Here is a 26,927-nt window from a genome sequence, read left to right as displayed (position 1 = left end):
TAGTGTTTCTCAGAGGAGAATCTTCCAGTTACCAGTCCGGTTAGGAATTGACAACTGGTTCTTATTCAGAACTGGTTCAGTTTTAAGACCCAGATGATTTTAATAACAAAATATGCAAAGCGGTGGTATGTGAGGACTGGATTTGAGAACCACTTACTCAACAAAACAAGCAACAAAATAACCACAACTTAGAATAAATCTATTTCTATTTTAATTCAACCTCTCACCAGCTGTTTTTTCCTCTGAGGAATCAGAGTTCCAAAAAGAGTCTAGAAAAAGCTGGATAAATTATAAAGTCTAACTTTCAGTGTGATTTCTAGACCCTGTAATAATCTTATGTCTCCAAGGGCATTGTATCATGAATATACAAAACGAGACCAAGCTCTATAACATTTAATCAGGTAGATGTTGTAAGAAAAACATTTAAAGATAATTATAGAGTAAAATAACACAACTGGAGGTCTTTGGGTCTTCACATACTGTTGTGGACAATGGGGGCCTTAGAGTCAAAACGGTTTAAGAGCCACTGCCTTGATGATGGTTCTTTGGCCTCTTAATCAATGTACAGAACAATGTGCTACAATTTTCTGATAATGTTTCCATTGATGCAACTGATTCTACAACACCAAGGCCAAAAACCTTACGCATGCTGGAATCTTTGAGTTTGCAGTCTGAATTGGATGTGATGAGAAAGACATAATGCACTCTAAAAAAATCTGGGTAAATTCTTAAATCTTAATTCTTGGGTTATTTTGGGGATTATTTTTTATATTTTTACCCAGGTGCTGGATAGTTTTTCTGTAACTCAGCTGCATTTTCACTGTCAATACAAATGATGAACCCCCTCACACACTTACCCAGCGCTGTAACCCAATGTTGGGTAACCCTGTGAAAAACCAGTAAAACTAGATACATTTATTAACAGTCATTCTGTGTTCTGTTCTGAGAGAAAACTTGACTGAGTGACAGGAAATTAAGGTTTGCATTACATTGTATTCCTGTCAATTTTTTACTGTATAAATAGGAACATAAATAAATAGTAACCTAACATTTTGTTTACATGTGTGTTGCAGCTAGTGTCTGCTTGGAATACTAGTCTACACCGGATCTACACTAAAAGCAAGCGCCACTCCGGTGCCACCATGGAAGTTTCACCCCCCGCCAAACGAATGCATGACTCAAAGACTTTAAATATACCAAAGATGGTGCACTCCTATTACATATGAATGGGAAAAGTGCCATGCACAATATGGAGGAATAGTCCTGCCTTCTCAATAAAAAAAGCCAATTGATAAAGCCATAAAGACAACATTCTGAGACCCCCGATAAGACTGCACATGCGTATTGGCCGGTCAAGCCTGAAAAATTAGCTTTTTTTAACACTATTGGAGCAGAAAAAACAACATTCATGAGGCAGTTGTTTTAAGATTTCATTGGTGAACAGTTTAGGAGAATTTGATGTTTCCCCATTTAGAAAGATAGGAGCTGCACTTGCATGCCCGAGAGGCGTTTCAAAGAGGGCCACCGAGTGAAATGACTTGTCTTAAAGGGACTTTGGGTGTATCTCAGTCAGCCCTCAAGCTTGTGAATCTCCCTTAAAATTTCTGACTCCCTTATCAGTGCTCTGACTACTGAACTAGTGAGCTGATTGAGACGCAGCCTTTGATTTAATCCAAAATAGTTATTTTAAACCAGCATTTTTAGAGAACTAACAACACAAGCCATCTTTCTGTTGTGATGTCCTAATTGGTTGCACACAACAGTAATGCGTTCCCATTGTGGTTCACATCTAATTTACTCTGATGAACCAATTATTTTTGTCAAAAACACTCAAAAATCTGTCTCAAACATATTAGTTATTGGTGAATCAGTCTAATGACTCACTGATTGACTCAATCAAATAACTGTAACTATGGTATATGTACTTAAAGCGGACATGTTTAAGAAGCACATTCTATGAGACTGACCTGGTTTGGGTGTAACATTAGGAGTTTTCTCTTCTGGGGCGGGCACTGCATCTTCTCTGGGCGGTGTTGGTGCAGCAGAGTTGGTGGTGTCTGTGTCTGGGCTGGTGCTGATGTCCTGTACGTCACTATGGTCTATTTCCAGAGGGTCTTGGGGAGGTGGTTGAACACCCTCTTCATGCACAGAGACCATGGGCTCTCCTAAAGAATCAACACATGCACATTTAAGATATCCATCATCACAGGGACTCTCATGTGGTCTACCACAGGAATTCATTTAACTCGCACCACTACTTGAACCATCAAATTATGCAAATCATTTGAAAAGAAAACCACAATTGGTTGCATTCTAGAACACACTCAGACAGGTTTTAAATGTGCATGTCTACATAGAATGAAATGGGTCTCGATAGGGAAGGGACTGTAGTCGCAAGCACAATTTCATATTATAAACCCTAACAAAACCTGTCCTACACAACACTGCACAAACAAATCATGCACAGAAAACACAAAATATGGAGAATAAGACAAAAGGGGAAGAAAACTGTGAAATATGGGTGAAAAAACACGTGATGCCTGGATGACAGGAAGGGGGTCTGATCAATGTCTGGTCTACAGCACAGAAAGCGCACCTGACAAAAACGACTGGGTTTTTCCTGCAGCTATAGCCACTGTCCTCTGAAGTATGGAAGAGAAGGGCTTTAGATGACCTTTGATATCTTCTAACAAACCTGGGATTGCAAACCGAATCAGACCAGACCACAAGACATAAGAAACAGACAGAGGCTATACCTGTAGAAAACATTGGCTTGGGGATGCAACTCTTTATACACTGGCTCAAATTAGGCAGATGGGCAATATACGGAATCATATGTAACCAGATATGATTTGCTGCCAGTGTAAAATTAAGTGACACTGTGAAAACATGAGCCATTTCAAAGGAGAAAAAAAACTTTTGAACTGCTTTCAATGCTGAAATTATGAATCCTCTATTGGAAAAATAAATCATAATTTCAAACAACATCAGATCTAATTCATAACTTAAGATAAACACTGAATATCAGTAAAAGCTATTATTTATTAGTCAACTCAAGCTCAAAAAGAAATAATGTGGCCTCTTCAGTTGAAGGGATGCAAATCACATGTTTTATACTATTTTCTGTCAATCAAAAGCTTTTTTAAATTAGTCCATAAAACAGACAATATGACCTGCATTAGACCTGCATGTGGTTTATGATACTTAGTGAATGTTGGGCCTAAATTGCCACTAGTTGCTGATATCCAGTAAATGGCTCTCACCTTCACGTCCCTCATCATGCCTCTCTACTGGCATCTCTCCTTTGGAGAGGAACCGGTTCACCTTCTTCAAGGTCTTTTTGTGAGTCTTCGACGGATGGAAGTTCAAAGCATGGCACCTTCATAAAACAAGTACAACAGCATATTAATATATGAAGAAAGTGAAAAGGACACATAACATATTTGACGTTGCATTGTTTTTTAGCGTTTCTGAGCTGTGATATATACAGTTAAAATGATCACTCAATACTCACTTAACTCATTTGACTAAGATATTAATTTTAATATACCACAAAGTATCCTATTGTATATAGTAAAATAAAAACATTTGGATCCTTTACCTGATGGTGTACTGTGGGCAGCATGTCTTATCCATTACAGGCTTGTAAACATATTTGCCACTTCTAAAAAACAAAAAGTAATTTTAATTTAAATAGAATAAGATTAAAATGTAGGCATACACAAACCAATAATTAATGATTAATAAAAGCAGTTCATTTATGCAGGGCTCACTACTAACTCTACATAAAAATTCACAGTTCTTCTTGTAATAAATAATCATTTATTAAAAATTAACATATATAAATGATGTTTCAATTAACCCTGGCATTGTACACTATAAAAATGTTGGCTCTATGACAAACTTATTTGTAAGTCAATTAGAACAAAAGTGTCTGATAAATGAACATACGCACATTGTTTCTCTTGATGAATATATATATTCACTCAAGTTGATCTTGAAACATGATCTAAAATGTGGATTTGTGTTGACTTGAATTAGATTTCTTGAGAAAAGCCATTTGTCTTGTTGTAAGGGTTCTGTGAAACAGCTCGGGGAGTATGTCTGATTCGGTCATTACACTGACTAGACTACTGCATCCTGTTCATGTGTAAAAGTGATTCCTGCTAAGATATTATGCAAGAACACCTATTTATGTGGCACATGATTTAGAGTCAGAAGACTATATTATTAAACACGCAGTTCAAAGGTCAGACAACAACAATAATAATAATAATATCAGCACCTCCTCCAGCCTCTGTCGATGAGATCTTGGTAGTCCTGCACTGTCATAGTATGGGACCACATGCCTAGAGAGAAAGAACCACAGCATTTAGAACATACTACACAAACTTACCAGGATAAACCTCTTAAATAAAGACATGTACGATCACTTGAACACTTAAGAAGCTGTGCGTGCATACATGTATAATATAGGGCATCTTAAGCCGGTGTTATATCCATGTGTACTGTAGATATGAGACACAAATGGACCCCTGACACCAAAGCTCTCTGACACACTGTTCAGAAAGGAAAACGTTTCCTTTGACGTCACAGAGAATTACATTCCCACACAAGGACACGTACAGGACATCAGCCCTCAAAGCTTTCTTAGAATCCTCTACATTTTTTGGCAGTGGGGTTAAAGGGATACTCCACCCCAAAATGAAAATGTTATCATTAATAACTTAACGTACCAAAGTAAAAGCTTTGTTCATCTTCGGAACACAGTTTAAGATATTTTAGACAAAAAGTACAGTTGAACCACTGATGGCAGAAGGACTATTCTGGCGATGTCTTTCATACTTTCCTGGACCTTGACAGTGTTACTAACTTGGCAGTCTATGGGACAGACTCAAGCCTCCCGGTTTTGCATCCAAGACATCTTAAATTGTGTTCCGAAGACAAACAAAGCTTTTATGGGTTTTGGAACGACTTGGGGTGAAACGACTTTCATTTTGGGGTGGAATATCCCTTTAAGATGTCTCTTTATCTAGATTGAGCTATAATGCATTTAATGCAAACACTTAGACACACAGAATTACAGATTAAAGAGACTCCTGTCAGTGATGCGCGGGCTGATCCAAAATGAGCGGGTGCCTGTGGTCATCCGCGGTTACGAGTCATCCAAGAATATTTTTAATGATATTCGGTCGCGGTCAGTTGGGTCGTTTGAAATAAAGATGCCAATTAAACCTTTGTAATTTATATAGTACTCGACACAATTTTGAAATACAAAGGCCTTCACTTTATTGGCTGAATAACTGGCGCGAAGATGACACACGAGCTCAGTCTGCAGGTACAGATGGAGGCGGCAAGAGAAAATGTGAAGACTGGGGAGCAATGGCGCTGTTTTTGGTAAAACATGATTTTGACGACTTCATTAAGTTTTGTTTGATAGAAATTTTATTTTCGTTTTGTATAAATTGTATCTTAATTTTGATCAATGTTTTATCAATGAATTGCCCATATTTAATAAATAAGAAGCAAAATATTAGACAATGTAATAAGGAGCCAACACGATCACTTGTATTGCATGTGAACTGGAGGGCGTCGAAACTCAGCTTGTGCTCACTGATTTAAGATATATAGGCTATATATTACAGAAAGCTTGAAATGTCTACTTTTAAATGAAAATATTCAAACCAAAATAAATAGGCTACTCTCTGATTATGTAATCCATATGAAATGTGCATTTCTCTCTGGTGTTCATAGCGAGTCCACATCGTCAGCTTCATCTTTGCAGCGACACAGAAAACACCAGTTTATTATTAAACAATTACTAAACAATCGTAGCTTATTTAGACACATTCATAATTGAATTGAATTTGTGGCAAGTTTTCTGCGTGCGGTCATATAGCTTATTATCATGTAGGCTATAGCCTATTCTGGGCGCTGCGGAATATTAAGAACGCTCTCCACTCGCCCCAACATCACCCCCTCCCCCCGCACCCCTACGTCTATGGCCCAATGACACTACGATGAGCATTTACTACTTTTAAAAAATGCGGGTCTAGAAGCGGGTCGGGTACAATATTTTCTTTTTCTTTTTTTGAGGTCCGAGTTGCGGGCGGGTCAGTTGAAAACGTCAGTCGGGTGCGGGTTGTTTATACATTGACCCGTGCATCACTGACTCCTGTCACTACCTTGTGAACTAAAAACATAATTATTAAAACCCATACAATACTGACAAGACATTTTATTAAAGAAGCTTATAAGTGACTGATAAAAATGAGTGACTGTTTACATTTATCAATGTGAAATGGCATAACTAATATCGAAAACAAGAGGGCGGGCTGATAAATACATGTGATGTAGGCTAAAATAATTAATTATGACACTTTAGACATGAACATAAAAAAAAATTATCATATTTGCTTGTTGGCAGATTTTGGAAAGGACACAAGAGGGTGCTGCCAAGTAGGAATGGTCAGTGAACAATCATTTAGATTTATTACTATTTAAAATTCTGTTTGTAATCTACATATATGAATTCGATTTTGAGCATAACACAAACATTTCAATAGCAATGTATGATAACGGTGCAAAAAATTTACATAAATCATGCTCTTAAAAAGTTAAAGGGAAAGTGCTAGATTACAGAAAACAGTGTAAACACACACACATAACTTAAACAACAAAAAAAGGGTAAATAACAATAGGAGTAAATATTGTTTGATGTACTGATATCATGCATTGCTACTGAAATGCTCAGACTGTTATTTTATATACGGAGATTCTGAACTGGATTTTTAAGTGGGATTTTAGGTGGGAAACTGAATAAATAGTCTTTATATTTTGCACCGTTTTTTATTTGAATCTATTTTCATTTTGTGATCCATTTTAGAGGTGGCTTAAGGTATAGAATGCTTCATTAAAGAATGTTCTAAAAAAATTAGGAAGAGAATTGCTTTTGAAAAAAGAATCTGCTAAACGCACAAAATGTAAATGTAAAATTATCAAGAAAAATGAATTACATTTAAAACACTTCCAGAATCTGAGCCAGGAAAAAGCAGGTGCTCACTTTCAAGCTCTACAGGCCAGAACAATAGTTCTCGAAGCAAAAACAAACAGACGTTTCAACAGAACACGACACAATCCAGAAAGACCCATGAAGTGACATCATCTGATCAGCACAACAAAAGAGGTTTGTTTTTACCTGACTTATCGTACATTAATCTGGCTGACAAAAGACACCTGTTTTTCACAACACAATAGCCCCTGATTCGTTTTGAAGCAGATAAACAAGCCAGCAACAACTCCTTAAAAGATTACAAATTTGAGTAATCATTTCAAACATACTACATGATTTCCTCACGAGAAATTAAAATCTTCACTGGCAAACAGTTCAGTTCAGTCCCAAACCACACCACACAACAACAGTTAGTCAGGGCCCTGAAAAGACAGAGCCGGACCACATCCTGTGCTAGCTTACCTGCAGTCTGATTTATTACTGCACTGCTAAAACACTCCATTTGAATACTCTACTCGTATAATAAAGAATAATAACTAAAAAAAAACCACTCATAAACAGGGCTTGACAGTGCAAGCATTTCACTCCTAAAAATAGGAGTGTATGAACCCTAAAATGCATACAAATTTAGAAAAAAATTATTGCGGGACCCTAAAATGTAACAATAAAAATGATAAACATTCAATTATATGAAATTTAAGGTCATATGGTGTAGAGCTGAAACAACGAATCGATTTAATCGATTAAAATCGATTAGGCCTAAAAAGAAAATTTGTTTGGTTCCGGTTTCCGACCGACCCTGTCAATTTATGTGCGACCCAAATTTATTTTATGAGACTGGGGAAGAACGGTCTTTCACACATCGTTAATTAAATTACAGTTTCCTTTAAATGCTGTTTTACACTTAAGTAATCCGTTAAAAACCATTAAGTATTGCATCAAAACCCTTTAACTGTCAATTCCTAAAGTGAGCTATAACTTAAGGTTTGGAAATCGTAACATTAAGAGAAACACGGGGGGAGGGGGGAGTCAACAATATATCGCGGAACAGAGAGGGCACTGACAACATGCTGACAGACAGGACATTAACATTACCAGCTTACTTTTAATATGAAACAAAGTCTCATTTGGTTATTTCACCCTTCAAATGTGGTCATTTTTTAAAGAAATGTAAACAATAAATACCGTTTTGTGGCTCTTGAATGTGTCGAACAGATTACTGTAAGTTAGATCATCAGTTAAAACTAACTGATCGTCTCTTGCTTCTAGTTAATTTATAGCATCAAAATCAAATAAACCACATAAATGAACATCATAAAGAATGTTGTTTGACTACAAAAAGATGTCTGTACACTCCGTTTTTCAAGTTCAAATCCTCCAAGTTAATCTACTATGAGATCGCCTGTCAAACTCCCGCGAAGGCTTTTTGTGTGTGTGTGTGTGTGTGTGCATTTTGCGTGTCTATGGCAACAACAGACTTTAAACGGGAATACAGAATCACTGTCGTAAAAGTACCGGTACACACATTTAAAATCAGCGCGGGTGTGTGTGTAAAACTGCCACTGGAGAAAAAAAAAAAAAATTAAAAAAAAAATAAATCCCTACCGACCAATGACCTCAACTGACAACCAACCGGAACCAAACTTTTTTTTTTTTTAGGCCTTATTAAAATAGTTGTCAACTAATTTAGTCATCGATTCGTTGCTAAATAACTTTTATTTGCCGTAAGCGGCTCATTTCGAACATATTTCAAATCTGCGGTGACCAAAGTGTGGCAGTAATGAGCCACCGGAGGTTTTACTCAGCCAGTACAGCAGGAGAAGTAGCGAATAGCCAATAGGTGGCCACGTTTTATGTCACGTGCTTCCCGAACATCGTCTCTGCAGCGTTCAGCGTGATGTGGGAGCTGGGAGTACTTTACTTTGAGCCTTCAAAAAAGAAGAGTAACCTGTAAACTCTGCACTACTGAACTGTTTAAGGGGACGTTCACATATCGCGTCTTTTCGCAAGCGCACCGCGGGGTCATGTGACAAGAACTAACCAATCAGCTTCATTCTTTCCCGTAACAACGTTAAAAGCTCAGTCAAGATGAAAGCAACAGCTGATCATAGTTGTATATGGATTTCCATTTTAAAATAAATTTAGTAGCAGAGCTACTGCAAGCGATTTTTGAGCTGCAAATCCATTTATCCTTTGCTGAAATTTCCGTGTCTTCAAGGAGAGAGCACGTCATGGTTGCTTAGCAGAGGCAGACGCCTCAGGGGCGCTTCTGCACGAGCGCTTTGGAAAGAAGGAGAAAGCGGTGCGCCTAGCGTTTTCCATGCGTTTTTAGGCACGATATGTGAACGGCCCCTAAGACTTTCATTCGTGCAGATTCTCCAGTACAATGTTGTTTGCAAATGTTTAGTCGTAAAAGCTGATAAAATTGCTTTTTAACAGTTAACATTTAAAGCTTTACAAACATGTTCTGTGATCAGTTTGTCGTTTACCAGTTCAAAATTCAGTCGTGCAGCCTAATTATGACTGAATGAGAGAGGTAAATTTTTAAAGATATTTGAAATGCACTTTTTTTTCTAAGTATTCACTGCTCTTTTTCACACAGCAGGTTTTTTGTGTGTGTCCAATTTTTTTTTTTCTGGTCAACCTTCTGATGGATTTTACTTTAAATTGTGAGTTCCATTCAGGTTTCATGCCATTGGCACTTTTTTCGAAGGATTCTTTACAATTTCACAGCAAAAGCTATAAAGCTGTTTCCCAGTAAATAATAAAATACAATGCACTGCAATCTTATTCTGTTTTATCCTTATTCTTCGTGATAATATGTTCTGAAAGATTCCTTAATAAGCTTCGTTCGGGATGTTAAACTACTTTAGGAGCTCTAAGGACTGCCATGGTGAAAACATTATTTGAAATCTACTTGTGAAATTTGCTAGAGTATGGGTCAGTGTTCTGATTGCAGAAGAGTTCGACAAAGGATTACTAACACAATAAAACAACTCCAGGTATATTTTTGATGAGGATATGACAGTGCAAAATGGTTAAAATCTCTTAAAAATCTATGCTGAAGGATAAAGACCATTTATTAATAATTTACTTGGGGAAAAAATGGAAAAAACTAAAATATAAGTACATAAACCGATGAATCAATTAATCGTAAAAATAATCGACAGATTAATCGATTATCAAAATAATCGTTAGTTGCAGCCCTAATAAGGTGTCTTCATTATCATTTTACAAGGTCTTAACGCGGGGATGTAAAACAAGGAACCGTACACAGCCTAATGTAAATTAAACTTCAAAAGATGATGATGATGATGATTTCATTAAATACATAAATGTGCTGCATGTTTAAAAGTGAAGGCTCACGCTTTCAGAGATTACATATTTGAAAAGAAAGCCAGCAACACTAAAGCATAGACATTTCAAAATAATAGTCCTGGTGTACTTCAAGGTTGTGAATTATTAAAAGTTGCACATAATTCATTGAGGATTTTTCTAATAAATTAAATATCTCCTTGTATTCATTGCCCTAAAAAGATTTTAAATGCACTCATAATTTTGCAATTTAGAAGCATGTGTCTGACAAAGGATTCCGGCTGTGTGCAATCTCTGGGTTAAGCATTAGCCCAGTATAATGCAATCTCATTACATAAATTTGATCAGAGTGTTAAAGTTAAAAGTTTAAGACAAGTCATTCACTTCTATATAGTTATGCCAGTCCTTAAGTCATCCAGCAGCAGCTTTTCCTGCATTTCCACTAGACTGCTGATATTTATGGGAACTGGTCAGTATACTTTACAAAGAAAAATTATGCACAGCTTTACCACAACTGTAGTTCAGCCCAAATAAAAGAGAAAGCTGTACTGTTCAAAGAGGTCAAGGTGAAACCAAAACTGACCCATTTACCATCTCAGACTTATTATTCATGATACATTAGTGCACATAACTCAAAAAAGATTAAGAAGATGAACGTGCATCTACTACCGCAAAGTCCAAAATAATGCATTGACTTAGACTTATTGTGAATGATGCACTGGTTCATATTACTAAAAAAAACAAAAGAAAAACATCATCAGGCCCTCTTATATTTCAACAGCTCAGCTTTATTCTGGTATATAACACCCAGTTTTCACAAATACATTCGCAATGAATATCCTAAATTAAAGTCCTGTCCAGCTTTTCTTCTCATTGAATATCCAGTTTCAATTGGAAATGCATGCAATTTTCAAGCTGACTTTAAAAGGTTCAAGTACTTGCTTTATCTTTCTGAAACTTTGGCAATCAATTCAACTATTCTCCTACATGGCAAGATTGAAATTATGGTCATGGCTGCCAATCGGTTAAAAACAGAGCCCCCAAAGATATGAAGAGTTACTGAGACAATCACCATAATGCTGGTCACTGGAATAATCAAAGCAAGTTATTTAGGACTCCTGCCAAACTAAAGTAATCAAACGTCTCTGAACGGTCCTCGTGATGGCTTCTAGCCACATCAGGATTAGCATCAGAGACACGCTTCCTTCTTTCGGTCTTCCACATAATGTGGCATGGAGCAGATTAGCAGGATCAGATTATCTCCAGCACGTTCATTCACAGACAAGCTTCATTTCAGTCTGAATTATCTGGTGGCTGCAGCAAAAAACAAACCGAGAGTACATAAAACCACTTATTTCCATGACCATCCTATTGCATCAAACTTGCAATTCCCTGGACCATTTTTAACTATTTATGGATTGGGAAATACGAAAACTGGTACATCTGGCACATGTTCTAAAAAGATTTATGTTTAAACTGTAATATAGAAGCTCTATAGTACAGAGGTTCTCAAACTGCAAGGAGGAGGTCGCAAGGGTGAACTAGGGAGTCTGTATAAAATGTAAAGACAAATAAAAAATAATAAGTAATACTTTAATGAATTAAAAAAAATACATTAAATAATGTATTAATAGTAAGAACTTAAAATAAATACATGTATAATTGCAGCACTATAAAAGCCCTATAATGAGTAGAAAATACAAAAAATATTTGAGACATTTACAATTTAATTTTTAACCGCATAAATTTGTGCTATAATTAAGAAACCATGTAGAAGCCTTTTAAATTTTAGGATGGGGGTCCCTCACAAGAGGATAATTGTAGTTGGGGTTCTGTGCCATCTAAAAGACTGTACATTTATTATTTCATAAAGTCATTAAAACTGTATTTGATTGTCTAAATTGTATAAAACAAGCACTTTATTATCAGGATAAATGTTCAGTTTAAATGATGATCTGGGCTGTTAAACCCATTGCAAAAGAAGGACATATGATTCACTGGTCCAGACAGGGTTGATCAAACATGACCAGGCCTCTGCTATTCCTAGTTCACAGCAAGAAATAATTTATATCTTCTATTTAAAATATATATATATATATATATATATATATATATATATATATATATATATATATATATATATATATATATATATATATATAATACTCCTTTAAAATTGCAAACTAACACATTTCAGTGAGAGGAAAGGTTTTGCTGACAGCTGACAAGGACTTCCACTATGAGACCATCATGCTGTTAATAATGGATTGCACGATGAAGTACTATAAGCAACCCATTTGGAACTATATAACCAATACTTTTATATCACTAAGCGTCTCAATATTCGACAAATCATGCTCACCAATTCACGAAACCGTTGAAAGCTAGTCAAAACAGAGTGATCAAACCCGGCTTCCCTGAACAGTTCCGTCAAGTCATTGAAACATACCACCAGCCATTGGTAACGGATTAATATCCACTCACCGTGTGAGAAATTGCCTGTTTCTTGTTTACAGTAACCGCAGCGATAGCCGCCATCTCCCCCAAAATACTCCACGATACTGTACGATCCACCCGCTGCCATTTCCACGCTCTCAGCTGCGCAAAGAAGCCTACTTCATGAATATTAATTACGCTGCGTAACGTTCGCCCAGTGCGCTTCTCTGATTGGTCTGACTTGCTGAAACCCCGCCCCTAGTAGGTGGGCGCCAGCGCTATTGAAACATTCCCATAGGCTTTCAGTATGAACTAAGGAATGCGGAAGTAAAGCGTGTGACGCGTGTATCACAGTAGGAAGTAAAGTTTCCAAATATTAATTTTATTATTATTTGGATTTAAATAATAATAACTGCATTAATCAGTTGATTAGATCTATTTTTGTTAATACATCTTCTCCTCCATCTAAATGATGTTTCCTTCATTTGAGTGGGAACATTTTGGGGGAGTTCTTTGTCATTATTGTGTTACTAATAAAAGCAAACAAATGTCCTTTAAAATTGATCACAGATTGTATTGTAATTTTAAAACGTAGTCAGCGTAGTTATCCACGCACAATCAATGCAGGTTATGTGTTACTATAAACTGCTGTAAATATTAAACCCATTCAAACAGACTGAGCTCCATGAACCACGTGACCACGTGGCGGCGAGATCAAAGCATGTTACATGACCTGGACGCACTGATTTACTGCACATTTCCTGTTGTGGTAAAAGCCCTTTTTAAAAAAGCAACAAAACATTTATGATTCATAACTATACAGAATGCAACTTACCTTGTTCATATGCACAAAAAAGACTGTAAACGAAATGTGTTGTTATTTACTTGTTTGTTTTGTGTTTACTTCATACTATGCAGCTTCACTTAACGTATGAAGCTGTACCCTTCTTCGTTTACACAGTAGCCACAGCGATATCCACACTTTACACCTTTGAACTCCACTATAAAGTACATGGAGTACGTCTATTAATATAGATAGTTCATGCCATGCAAAACTATGTCTATGTAGTAATTAAAAGGTACACAGTAAAATGCCCGTCTCCGACAACGTTGGCAGTTTGTTTATAAGAAGACAGTGACGCTTTTTTGCGTGATATACGTTAAAATAAATACTAAGTTAAACTAAATATTCATAAAGGACCGAAAACGCCGAGATATGACAGCTCTACAAAATAAGAACACGTTCAAAGGATGGAGACGTTTTCACAGCCACTAGAGGACAGCACATGCCCTGTTGTGGAAACCACTGATCTATATGATATATATTCTCTGTGGTTAAAACCAGTTTAATAAAAATAGTGTCATGTTATGTGTTTATATATTTTTTAAATACTTGGAATCTTATATTAATCATATGCTATTGTTATTTATTATTATAATATTTTGTACTTCTTTCGTTTTGTGTATAATACTTTGCGAATAATTTATGTAAACAAAATCATCCCAGTAAAGTACTTTAAATTAACAATAGCTGTGGAAAGATAAGTAAGATATCCTCCTGTATTCACAACTTTAACAACAGATTGCAGCCAATTTTAGCTATATTAGTGCGCAACAACCACCACCATGTGGCAAAGTCGTTTAAAAGAACGAATGTGACCGAACAATTCCGAGACAATCCGACTAAAACCGAACACCAAGCGAACGTGCGCCACAGAATTCGAAAGCGGAGCCGAGTGTGACCGAAAGAATCCGGAGAGGGCCGATCTTGGACGACGCCCCAGCTGAGAAACAGTTCGTGTGTTGCCTATCAACCGCTCGTACATACACCGGCCCGACACATCACAGCCATGCTAGGGCTTGTTGAGTATCAGTGTCGTACAGATGAGACACTAACTGAATGATGGACTAATCCTCGGCATTTTGTTTTTCCCAACACTATTAAACCGTTTTGAGGAAATATTAACCTGGAGTTCTGAGACTGTTACGGTTATTTGGGGATAACAGAAGTAGCTAGCCGAAAGCTACTTTGGCTTTGACCACTGCTGCCAGGTGAGTTATCTTAACTTGTGACATCTAAACTAACTAGTTTAAGCGTTGTTAGTCTGATCATTGTGTTGAACTAGTTTTAGAACAAGAAAACGTATACAAATGTTAAACAATTGAGATCCAACTAACGTTACCTTGAAAGGCTAACAGTTCGGCTAGAGCGCACTAGCCGTAATGTTAACCAACTAAGAATTTAACTTTATTCATAAGTATTTTCATATATATCAGTACATAATTACCTGTTGTATATCTTTAATATTTAAAAGATATAACAAATATCTCACAGCAAGTGTGTACGTTAGCTTGCACGGTTATTTTGATGTCGATTAGCCTCACCTTATTTAACTAACGTTACAGCTGTTTTTCTAAAAGTCTAGTAAATGTTGATGGTATCTGCTGTGGTTATTATTGAGCTCGATGTACTTGAGGTGATATGTGGCACAGCTAATCTGTCGATTAGTGTCAATCCTCACCAGCATCATGACAGATTATGGTGGACTCTAGTGACATATTCTGATCCATCCGACTATAAAGTCACTCGAGTTTTATGAAGGCATCTAAATCAAATGTTACTTAATGTTTTGTTATGTTGAATTTGAGCTTCTAGAATTTTAAATGTATTGTTTGCGAATATGAAACTGCAAAACAGTTTAAAGCAGGGGTTTGAAACTGGGGTCTGCAAGAAAAAAATTAAATAAATAATTAAAATCAACTAAATAAATCAGTAAATCTAATAAAATATATTTGTTTTAATAAATAATAGATTTCACAGCATAGCACTATTTTATCTGGTAGAATAAATTGAGTAATATAAACTAAATATTTTCTAAGTAATATCTGACACAAATTTATAATTTAAAATTTTCACAGTATAATTGGGTTTTTATATATAAACATACAGTATATAGGTGCATTTTAGATTTTAAGATAAAGTAATTATTCATGGCATCTATGAAATGCAAAACCCCAGGTCTACTCTGTAATTTATATATATATATATATAAGTTGTAAGTAAAATGATTAAAGATTATCAGTGTTTGGAAGAAAAAATTATTTCAGTCTTTCTACTTAAAAATGTCATGTTTAATAAAATGTTACTTGCCTTTTTTTTTTCTTTTTTTAATATTTGAGAATTTTACATTACCAGTAATTTCTAAGTGAAAACTGTTTCACCAAGTTGTCAATGTAGAGAAATCAAGTAAGCATGATATTATGTAGTTATATGATGGACACTGTTGTGTTGTTTATTGTGTTTTACATACTAATTAGTTACTTTGACTTTTTAATCTATGGTAGCTTTCATGTTTGAGAAAAAACCACTTGTAACCTGTAGCCATCTACATGTTGTATGTGTGTCTTGGGTTAAATAAGTTTTTTTATTGGTATTCCAGACTTGACAGATATGTTAAAACTTTACCAAACCTAAAATCTGCCAGGTTTGTTTATCCTGTGGCAAATCACTTCATTTCTGTTCTAGCAGCAGAAGGCTGCTCATTGTTTTCTGCTGCAGCTCTATGATCCTATGAGCGTTTGGCCTCTGGCACAGCTTAGTGCAATGAAAATCAATATATTGAGCTCATTGGTTTCTGAGCTCAATAATGGCTTAGAAATAGGATAAAGATTTAAAACAGTTTCAGTACATTTCAAAAATATAAAGGCCTCACTCAAAATGTAATATTGCCTCTGGAGTCAGAATCTAGTTTACCATTTGAACTAGGCTTTGAGCTTGGCTTTGAGCTTGGGTTTGAGCTTGGGAAGTCGTGGCCTAGTGGTTGGAGAGTTTGACTCATAACCCTAGGGTTGTGGGTTCGAATCTCGGGCCGGAAATACCATGACTTAGGTGCCTTTGGCCTTGATCAAGGCATCAAACCCCCAACTGCTCCCCGGGCGCTGCAGCATAAATGGCTCCCCACTGCTCCGGGTGTGTGTTCACAGTGTGTGTGTGTGTGTGTGTGTGTGTGTGTGTGTGTGTGTGTGTGTGTGTGTGTGTTCACTGCTCTGTGTGTGCACTTTGGATGGGTTAAATGCAGAGCATGAATTTTGAGTATGGGTCACCATACTTGGCTGAATGTCACGTCACTTTCACTTATGAAACTGAGGAGAATGTCAGATCTTACAAAGCTCCTTTCAAATAGGTCTGAAGGCCAGTTCACACCAAGGATGATAATTATTAAGATAACTCTAAAGATATATTTCCTAAAATCATTGTCAATATTAAAGAATAACAGAGTCCGAACCACAGCTATAACGATGTTGTGTGTGAACGGGCCTTTACTCAGCAAGGCAACGACTGCTTCTGGGACTCACCTCACATCCTGTCTTCTCTGACGAGAATGTACAGTTTGCATGCAAACAAGATTCAGATGTACTGCCTCCATGTGAGCCCTAGGCTTTAGTTGGCTTTATTAATAGTCAATGGCAGTTACTGATCTCGAGAGCCCGGGGATAAAGACTGACCATGCTCCATTTACTGACTCAAAATAAACACTTATTCATGTTAGCTTTGAATGATTGTAATTTTAGCAGTAAAAGACTGTAAAATGTTATGGTAAAAACCTGTTGTTTAACGGTAATAACAGAGATGTAAGATGCTGTTACTAAAGGGAAATAAATTACTGCTAAATGTGCAGTTTTTGTTATTGAAAAATAAGAAGTCATCTTATAATACATTTAACACCTCACCTTTGATGCTTTCATTCATCATTTTGCTTTCTCTTCAACACCTGTGTTTTTATGGTGTTTGTCAGTATTCTAAATGTACCAAACACTTTATAGTTCTTTGGTTTATTAACATGATATCAGTAATCTGTCATTGAGCATTTTTAACCTATTTTGGTGTTCCCGGTCAAAAATGGCCAGTATTTGAAACTGCTTGTAAATCTCCCATTCTGCTATATTATCACCAAATCTTGGATTCAGTTGTTTTGTCAATGTAGTTTTCTTTGGATTAGCACAGGTTGTATTTCTTTGAGTAAGTTATTGGTCGTAGGCCTCACTGATCTGATTTTACGGACCTCACGTGAATGCGCAAAAAACTCATGTCAGAGCAGCATGCCAATAATGTACTTTTTTGATTGCGAATAAGTCCAGGGTCCTGTGAGTGTAACTCTAATGCTGAGTTAACATCTGATGTGAATGTATGTGGTGCTGTGCAGTATATTGAGAAGGAGGTGTCAGAACTGCATCTGATAGAGTGTGCGCTGTAGCATACTACCATATTTCTTCAAAAGCAGATCATGGAGACATTTTAATCCCTCCAGACCCCTACACTAGCAGATTACATTCAGACAGCACGTGTGTATAGTGTGAAGACATAAAGGTATATGAAAATAAATATGACTCACAAGTTAAAAATAAAGTGGTAAAGTGTTTAGCACTGGATCAGGTAGATACATTTAATAAAATTCAGTAGCAGAAAAAAAAAGCAAAGGGAATAATTGTACTTGTATTACACAGTCCACTGAAACCAACTAGACTGTAAGACTGCTGCTAATGTTTATGAATTGATATCATGTTGACCTTGGACATTATGTCATAATATGTTATTTACAGCTCTGCTGTTATGAAATGGTGCCAGTATTACTTCACTCTTGTAATGTGGTTAATGATCGACAGTTTCCTTTCACCTTGAGGCCAACAACCCCAGAAAAAACAGATTATCAGAACGGCACATTCCTGCTGTGGCATTATATTTGTCTGTCCTTCTAGTGAAGGCTAAACTCTGAAGTGTAGTCCAATGGGGCATGAAGATGACGTGTTTGTAAGCAGAATGATAGTGTCCTGAGTGTAGGAATGACTTGTTTGTTGGTTTGTTTTTACAGGCAAAAGCAGTTGTTTGAACTGATCCAAGAACACTCGCTCCCGTGATGTAACTCTCCATTAAAAAGTAGCAAGGCTAAAGTATTATTAATGGTTGTGCACCAATCAGAATTACATGACACCATGATACTGAATATTCAAATGAATTAATATCATTTCTGTATGCATAGTTTCATTTTTCAGAATGCATCACTTAAACAATCAATAATTCCATTCAAATTCCATTCAAAAAGCGAAAATTGTATATTATATTCATTCATTACACACAGACTGATATATTTCAAATGTTTATTTCTTTTAATTTTGATGATTATAACTGACAACTAAGGAAAATCCCAAATTCAGAATCTCAGAAAATTTGAATATTACTTAAGACCAATACAAAGAAAGGATTTTTAGAAATCTCGGCCAACTGAAAAGTATGAACATGAAAAGTATGAGCATGTACAGCACTCAATACTTAGTTGGGGCTCCTTTTGCCTGAATTACTGCAGCAATGCAGCGTGGCATGGAGTCGATCAGTCTGTGGCACTGCTCAGGTGTTATGAGAGCCCAGGCTGCTCTGATAGTGGCCTTCAGCTCTTCTGCATTCTTGGGTCTGGCATATTGCATCTTCCCCTTTACAATACCCCATAGATTTTCTGTCAGGTGAGTTTGCTGGCCAATTAAGAACAGGGATACCATGGTCCTTAAACCAGGTACTGGTAGCTTTGGCACTGTGTGCAGGTGCCAAGTCCTGTTGGAAAATGAAATCTGCATTTCCACAAAGTTGGTCAGCAGCAGGAAGCATGAAGTGCTCTAAAACTTCCTGGTATACAGCTACATTGACCTTTGACCTCAGAAAACACAGTGGACCAACACCAGCAGATGACATGGCTCCGCAAACCATCACTGACTGTGAAACTTTACACTGGACCTCAAGCAACGTCGATTGTGTGCCTCTCCTCTCTTCCTCCAGACTCTGGGACCCTGATTTCCAAAGGAAATGCTAAATTTACTTTCATCAGAGACCATAACTTTGGACCACTTCGCAGCAGTTCAGTCCTTTTTGTCTTTAGCCCAGGCGAGACACTTCTGACACTGTCTGTTGTTCAAAAGTGGCTTGACACAAGGAATGCGACAACTGAAACCTGTGTCTTGCATATGTCTGTGCGAAGTGGTTCTTGAAGCACTGACTCCAGCTCCAGTTCAGTTTGTGAATATCCCCCACATTTATGAATGGGTTTTGTTTCACAATCCTCTCCAGGCTGCGGTTAACCCTATTGCTTGTACACTTTTTTTTTCTACCACATCTTTTCCTTCCCTTCGCCTCACTATTAATATGCTTGGACCGAGCGGCAACCTCCCGCTCTCTCTAGTGAAGCCAATAAGGAAGTGACTTAAACTGCAATTCATCGACTGGCCGCTTGAGGCTGGCTGCAAAAGAGAGTCAATCCCATAGACTCCCCATGTTAAAATGCCCAACTTTACAGCAGAAAAAAACATGTTTTCAGCCTGGTGCAAAAAATGATTTTGGTCTATATAGCTAATTTTGCCCTTCATGACAAGGGGGTGAATTTTTTTATAATTTATATAATAAATTATATTAAGCCTGCATAATTAAGGGCGTGGCCACTTGAGTGACAGGTGAATTGCCACTGCTGTCACAGCCGTCGCGCTAGGTGGGCGTGGCTTCAGCAACCAGCTCCCGCCCTTTTGCCCATTTTCGATTGTCCGGGAGAGTCGCGCGGTAACGCGCTGCCAAGATGGCGACGGCTCGCTCTGCACACTTTAGGCTTCAAAAACTCTCTTCAGGAGTCTACGGGTGACGTCACGGACACTACGTCCATGTTTTTATACAGTCTATGGCTTGGACACAGAGCTCTGTGAACAGCCAGCCTCTTTTGCAATGGCCTTTTGTGTCTTGCCCTCCTTGTGCAAGGTGTCAATGGTCGTCTTATGGACAACTGTCAAGTCAGCAGTCTTCCCCATGATTGTGTAGCCTACATAACTAGACTGAGAGACCATTTAAAGGTGTTTTGAGTTAATTTGCTGATTAGAGTGTGGCACCATGTGTCTTCAATATTGAACCTTTTCACAATATTCAAATTTTCCGAGATACTGAATTTGGGATTTTCCTTAGTTGTCAGTTATAATCATCAAAATTAAAAGAAATAAACATTTGAAATATATCAGTCTGTGTGTAATGAATGAATAAAATATACAAGTTTCACATTTTGAATGGAATTATTGAAATAAAGTGAAATAAACCTTTTGATGATATTCTAATTATATGACCAGCACCTGTATACACATCTGTACCTGTATACACAAGGTGTTGTTAACTTGTATAGATCAATACTGTTGGCCTAAGATGATAAACTTTCAGAGACACCGTAACTACTGTTAAAGGTCATGTGAGTCTAGCAGAGCCGAGTCTAATGATACTGGCACAAATTAGGGCAGTGAGGCTGTGCTATAGATCAGGAGTTTCAGCAGCAGCACTGGAGAAAAGTTACATCGGAATCTTCTTTTCATCTCTCCATTTCAAGAAAGTTCATTTGTTTAATCAATACTATGAAAGCAACATCATGTCCAAGATAAATAATTGAATATAACAAACAAATCAGCAGTAGTTTGTAGCCTCGTTGAGGTCAGAACTTTCAGTTCAGTTCAGAACTTAACGAGTGTCAGCATGTTACGGGAAGGCACGTGCTTTGCTGAAGTTTCCAGTGACCTGTTCAGAATCAGTTCTCTCATTGATCTGTTGACCACATTTTCAGACATCTCAAAAAACGGGTGAAAGAGCAACGGTCTTTCAGAGCTCAGGATGCATTCAACATGAGGCCTTTTTCAAACCATTGGCTGTCAGACTCAGATGGACCGCTGTTCAACACTGTGTTTTGAATACGCAATGCCAGGAAATCACAAGATCTGTCCATGTGGCAGCAGGCCTAATTGAGCATAAATAAAGAAGGGCTCTCTGTGAATGGGTCTCTATAATATGGATCATTTGCAACCTGATGCTTTTTTTTAGAGCTTGGCTGTCACAAGCTTGTAACATTTTCTGTCATGCGCTGTTTGTTTCATGACTCTGCGTTAGCATTGAGTTCAGAAGAACAGCAGCGGGGTGGATGTCCCAGCTATCTGTCCCAAAGCCTCCTAGAGACCCTAGTCTGATGTCTACAGGCAAGAAAGTATGAATTGTTTGACGGCTGCCAAAGGCAATGCATTAACATTTGCAATTTCTTTTATAAATTCTTTTAACATGGCTGAATTTAATGCATCTCGTTAATCTAATTTGAGATTCCAGCTGTTTGATTCTGTTTCGTGTGATTGAATGTGCCAGGAACAGTTGCAGAAGTTTGCACAAACCCCTTCCCATGGGGACTTTATTAAAGCCTTCGTTTCAGATGCCCATTCACACTAAGAAATATAACTATATTACAGTCCAAACCAAAGCACAATATTGTTCTGTTTATTATAAATGCACAATGCAGTTTTGTTGTTCACTTTAAATGCTTATGAAAGCAAGATGTTCATTCATTGTCAGTATCATTTTAGTTATATACTCAACAAGAATTAGAACGATTATTAAAACTTTATAGTTATTGTCATTTGTGTGAACAGGCCTTTATAAGCCATGAGCCAAACCAACCATCTATGATGTGATTCACAACATTACAAACTCGAACAAAAAGACAAAGGTACAAGATTGTGTACTTCACAGCTTTAAATTCCATGAAGCATTACAAAATTAATAAAAAATTATATAATATATATATAATATTTATATATATATAAAATAGTATTATATAATATTTATATATATATATATATATAAAAAATAGTAGTTTGAGACTGACTTGCATCATTTGCGGTTCTTAATGGCAGTGGCGCTATTTTTGGCGCTATTTGTATGTCAAAATTCCCTGAATCCAGAAATTTCTTTGCAGGGTGATATAGTATTTCACCAACCAGGAATTGGTGCTTGTGAAATGATGTCAAAGATGATGCTTATGGCTGACCCCACCTTCAGCTGGTTTGGCACAGGACTTGGTTTGTTACGAAACCCAGCATGTGACTTTCTCTCCCCATCACTCTTATGTGCTGTATTTATTTTCCATTGGAAAAGTCAGAGTCCTGCTGTCACTGTTCACATAACCTTGGTTCTGACATGAATCCACACCGGACAGCCCTTTTATGTGTATGTTGCATTACATTCTTTGTGCAATATATTAGCAAATGTAACTACAAATGACAAGCGGATTAAACCGTAATATTTGGTCAACCTCTTTTACCATGACAATGAAAACAAACATCAGTTCAAATTAACCCCACTTAATTTGATTGCACATTAAAAGCATCATTATTTTAGTATCTGCAGCCATATCACCCTGGAGCCCAAGACCGGTTTCCCACTGAAGCTAAGCAGGGCTAAGTTGGTCAGTACCTGGATGGGAGACCTCCTGAGAAAACTAGGTTGCTGCTGGAAGAGGTGCTAGTGAGGCCAGCAGGGGGTGCTCACCCTGTGGTCTGTGTGGGTCCTAGCGCCCCAGTGTAGCGATGGGGACACTATACTGTCAACAAACACCGTCCTTCAGATGAGACGTTAAACCGAGGTCCTGACTCTCTGTGGTCATTAAAAATCCCAGGATGTCTTTCGAAAAGAGTAGAGGTGTGACCTCGGCATCCTGGCTAAATTCGCCCTTTGGCCTCTGACCATCATGGCCTCCTAACAATCCCCATATCCGCTGATTGGCTTCATCACTCTGTCTCCTCTCCACCAGTAAGCTGGTGTGTGGTGGGCGTTCTGGCGCACTATGGCTGCCGTCGCATCATCCAGGTGGATGCTGCACACTGGTGGTGGATGAGGAGATACCCCCTGATAGGGATGGGACGATAACCGGTTTTATTGATAACCGTGATAAAATGTGCTGAAGGTAAGTAATATCGTTTAAAAATGAATTATCATTAAAACCGTGTTTGATTATCGCGGTTTTAATAACTCACTATTAAATCATGTCCAGCCAGCAACAGTCTGACGCAAGCGCAGCGCACAATGTTTTTTTTGTTTTTTTTCGAGAAGGAAATGTCAAAAAAAAAAAGTCAGTGACTTTTCTATGCTTTTCTATGCTTCTACACTTTTCATTGTAAGGAAGGAAATGCCACAGAATTTAATCTTTCTTTAAATTAAGTGCATAGAGTTGCTTGTTTTATTAGTTGTTTGTTGATTATTAAATATAAAACTTGCTGAAATGTTTTCAGTGTGAGCATCAACTATTTTTGAACACTTTCATCTCGTTTCAACAAAACCGTGATAATATTGATAATCGTGATAATTTTAGTCACTATAATCGTGATATTAAATTTTCATACCGTCCCATCCCTACCCCCTGACTGTGTAAAGCGCTTTGAGTGCCTAGAAAAGCGCTATATAAATGTAATGAATTATTATTATTATTATAATTATTATTATCATTGACATTGTTATAGGTTTTAAATGTTTTATATATTTTTATATTTATTATTCTTTTCTTATTTTTGTTCTATAATAGTGTCTGTATAGTTTTATACAGTTTATTTCAGCTTTAGTTCAGTGTTTTGTTTTAGCTACCTAAATTTTGTATTTAATTTCACTATTCAGTATTTAGTATTTAATTTCAGTTAACCATAATTTTTTTAACTACTTATTTCAGTTAACTACTTTAATAATGCTTTTATGGGGCTCTTTAGACTGGAAAAAGGGGAAACCATTGCAAACATCAAAATTTATTCCTTTTTTTTGTATCACAGATGAAAGAACACATTTCTTTCTCTCTTTTTTTCATCTGTGAACTATTCTTTAAAGGGTTACTCCACCCCAAAATGAAAATATTGTCATTAACCAGAGGATACTCTCTGTAATGGCACTACGGTGATGCAGAGAGACATAGAGGAGACAAATTGTTGAATAAAGTAATTATTTTAGTTTTCTTTGTGTACATAAAGTATTCCCCCTTACTTCATAACATAATCTCTATTATAGATCAGTGGTTCTGTAGTATTAACCCCAACCCCAAATAACGCACCCCCCCCCCCCAACCGCTGCCACCGATCTCAACGTCCATAGCGATGTTTCACTGCCAAGCTTGCAGCAGCATGCCAGAGCACAACAACATTAGAGGTGTGAACCTACACTGGTCTCACGGTTCGGTTCGATTACGATTATCAAGTCATCGATTCAGTTCGATTCGATTATCTCGATGCATCACGATGCATTGATGATGCACTGCCTCCTTATTTTTCAATTTTGCTTCATGTATACAATTTTGTCAATAAATACAAGCAGTCAGATATATGAACTGAACCTTTAATTTTACCTGAAACACGCTTCTTGAATGTATCAAACATCAAATAAAACTCAAGTCTGGGCACAGAAGACAACAGCAGCATTAGATTAGAACACACAAATCTAAGTACTAAAAGTGCATAATGCAGGGAGTGTACTTAAATACTTATATAGTGCAGTGTACTTTCTTGTAAAACATTTAAATATTGACATTGAAATTAAATTACAAACCAAAATAAACAAGAGGCCAAACCTACTTGAATATAATCAATATACAAAAAACTAAATCTGCACTTCAGCAGTGTTTGTTAATACACAAAATATGATATTCGTCGGATTCTGCCCAAAAGCCTGGAGAGCGCGCCCACTTTAAGAGCGCGCTGAGATGCCAGATTCAGCGTATGCGCGAAGCATGTTACGTGAGGGAATTTTCCAAATTGAGCTGCAGCGATCATGTTCGACGCATTATCTGTTACAAGCACTACATCCTTATGTGATAGCTGCCATTCATCCACGACATGAGACAGTAGCTCTGCCAGATGAGCACCCATGTGAGACTCATAAACGGCTCACGTTTGCAGCACATGAGACAAAATCTTCCAGTCATCGCTAATGTAATGTGCCGTTTTCCACTACAGAAAAGGGCCGTATATCCTTTGCAATAAAAGATGCCACTGCTCTGGTAATTCTCTGCCCTCGCACTGAGTTTGGCGGCAACGTTGATATAAGTTGATAAATTTTTGGCTGAGCTGGATCCACAATGGCACTGACAGGCGTTTGCAGCTCGGGGTGAAAACGACTGACGTGGTTTCTCATGTTGGTGGTATTACCCCCTGCATATTTTGTTTTTGCGTGACATGATTTGCACACAGCATGTGTCTTGTCAAGGTCGGGCTTACCGTGTTGTTGATAAAAGCCGAAATGTGCCCAAATGTCGGCTTTTAAAGTGGTTGGAGCATTTTTTATTGCACGCTCAGGCGTTTCGCCTCCCTCTGCCATTGTATGCCGCGACTAAGCACGCAGTGATGACGTCAGAAATGCGTCAGTACATTATAACCGGTTATGGTGTTTCTATTGTTTCCTTTTAATGTAGTCTTTTGATCTTTAAATATGCTAGTTCAGCTAAGTAATTCTCTACGAAATCTAAACTGTCTATGCCATTTCTTAAAGTACAGTAGTTCACCTTAAAATTACCATACGGCCATCATTTACTCTCCGTCATGTTGTTCCGAATTTCTATAACTTTCTCCTGTAAAACGCAAAAAAGATGGTAAGCAAAATAACAGACTCCTACAATGAAAGTGGGCTATTTTTATTTTTGTTGCACATACAGACCCCATGTGATCAATTTTAGAGCTTTGAGTCATCTGTATGCTAGTATACCCCTAAAAACTTTTTTTAAAATGCACATTATCACCCTCTACATCTTATCTTCAAACAGGTGGAGTTTCAGCATGCAGCAGTACTGAGGATGCTGATTGTCTTAGCTTTGCTCGTGATGGCTGCGACCGGTGAAGCTGAGGTCTGCACAGGCTCTGACAACTGCTCCAGCTCCAATGGCTCCAAGGACTTCTGCTATTCAGCCCGGATCCGCAGCACCGTGCTCCAGGGCCTGCCCTTTGGAGGAGTGCCCACCGTACTTGCCCTTGACTTCATGTGCTTCTTGGTGTGCATCACAGGCTTACAATTTTCAGTTGTTGTTCATTTGCCATGAGTTTGTCATTCAAAGTCAACATGCAATCAGTCTTTATCATCTTTACTTTCTTAATACCTGTTCTTGGTCTAATGCATGATTCAGGCTTGTTGTTGAATGTTAACCCATTGTAAAATAGCTGTTTAGGTTACTCTTGTAGGTAATGTACTTTTTAATAGGACATCCAACACCATAAGGATAAACACAGTCTATTCTGGTATGGAACACACTTTTCACAATTCAAATGGGTTGTGAAAGCTGTTTCCATGTTGACTTTAAAATGTAAACAAACA

General features: G+C 37.3%; 2 protein-coding genes across 7 annotated transcripts in view; one reads left to right on the top strand and one right to left on the bottom strand.

Moving 5' to 3' along the window:
- LOC132110413 (arginyl-tRNA--protein transferase 1-like) overlaps positions 1-14,025 on the bottom strand; it is an 86,845-nt gene extending 72,820 nt beyond the window's left edge. For 3 of the 4 annotated variants that reach the window (XM_059516986.1, XM_059516987.1, XM_059516989.1), the window contains exons 1-5: positions 12,812-12,964; positions 4,286-4,349; positions 3,602-3,664; positions 3,264-3,379; positions 1,968-2,165 (exon numbers count right to left, since the gene is read on the bottom strand). In XM_059516986.1, the coding sequence (XP_059372969.1) occupies positions 1,968-2,165; positions 3,264-3,379; positions 3,602-3,664; positions 4,286-4,349; positions 12,812-12,911 (541 nt within the window). In that variant the 5' untranslated portion in view covers positions 12,912-12,964. Of the gene's footprint in view, positions 1-1,967; positions 2,166-3,263; positions 3,380-3,601; positions 3,665-4,285; positions 4,350-12,811; positions 12,965-13,598 lie in introns of those variants that run through there. The other variant, XM_059516988.1, reaches the window with a different exon arrangement.
- A 493-nt stretch (positions 14,026-14,518) lies between these two features.
- tmem63ba (transmembrane protein 63Ba) overlaps positions 14,519-26,927 on the top strand; it is a 28,010-nt gene continuing 15,601 nt past the window's right edge. For all 3 annotated transcript variants that reach the window (XM_059516985.1, XM_059516984.1, XM_059516983.1), the window contains exons 1-2: positions 14,519-14,815; positions 26,383-26,607. In XM_059516985.1, coding sequence (XP_059372968.1) covers positions 26,413-26,607 — 195 coding nt within the window. In that variant the 5' untranslated portion in view covers positions 14,519-14,815; positions 26,383-26,412. The remainder of the gene's footprint in view (positions 14,816-26,382; positions 26,608-26,927) is intronic.

The sequence above is a fragment of the Carassius carassius genome, chromosome 30 (genome assembly GCF_963082965.1).
Source record: "Carassius carassius chromosome 30, fCarCar2.1, whole genome shotgun sequence".
Lineage (NCBI taxonomy): Eukaryota > Metazoa > Chordata > Actinopteri > Cypriniformes > Cyprinidae > Carassius > Carassius carassius.
This window is presented reverse-complemented; position numbering and strand designations above follow the sequence as displayed.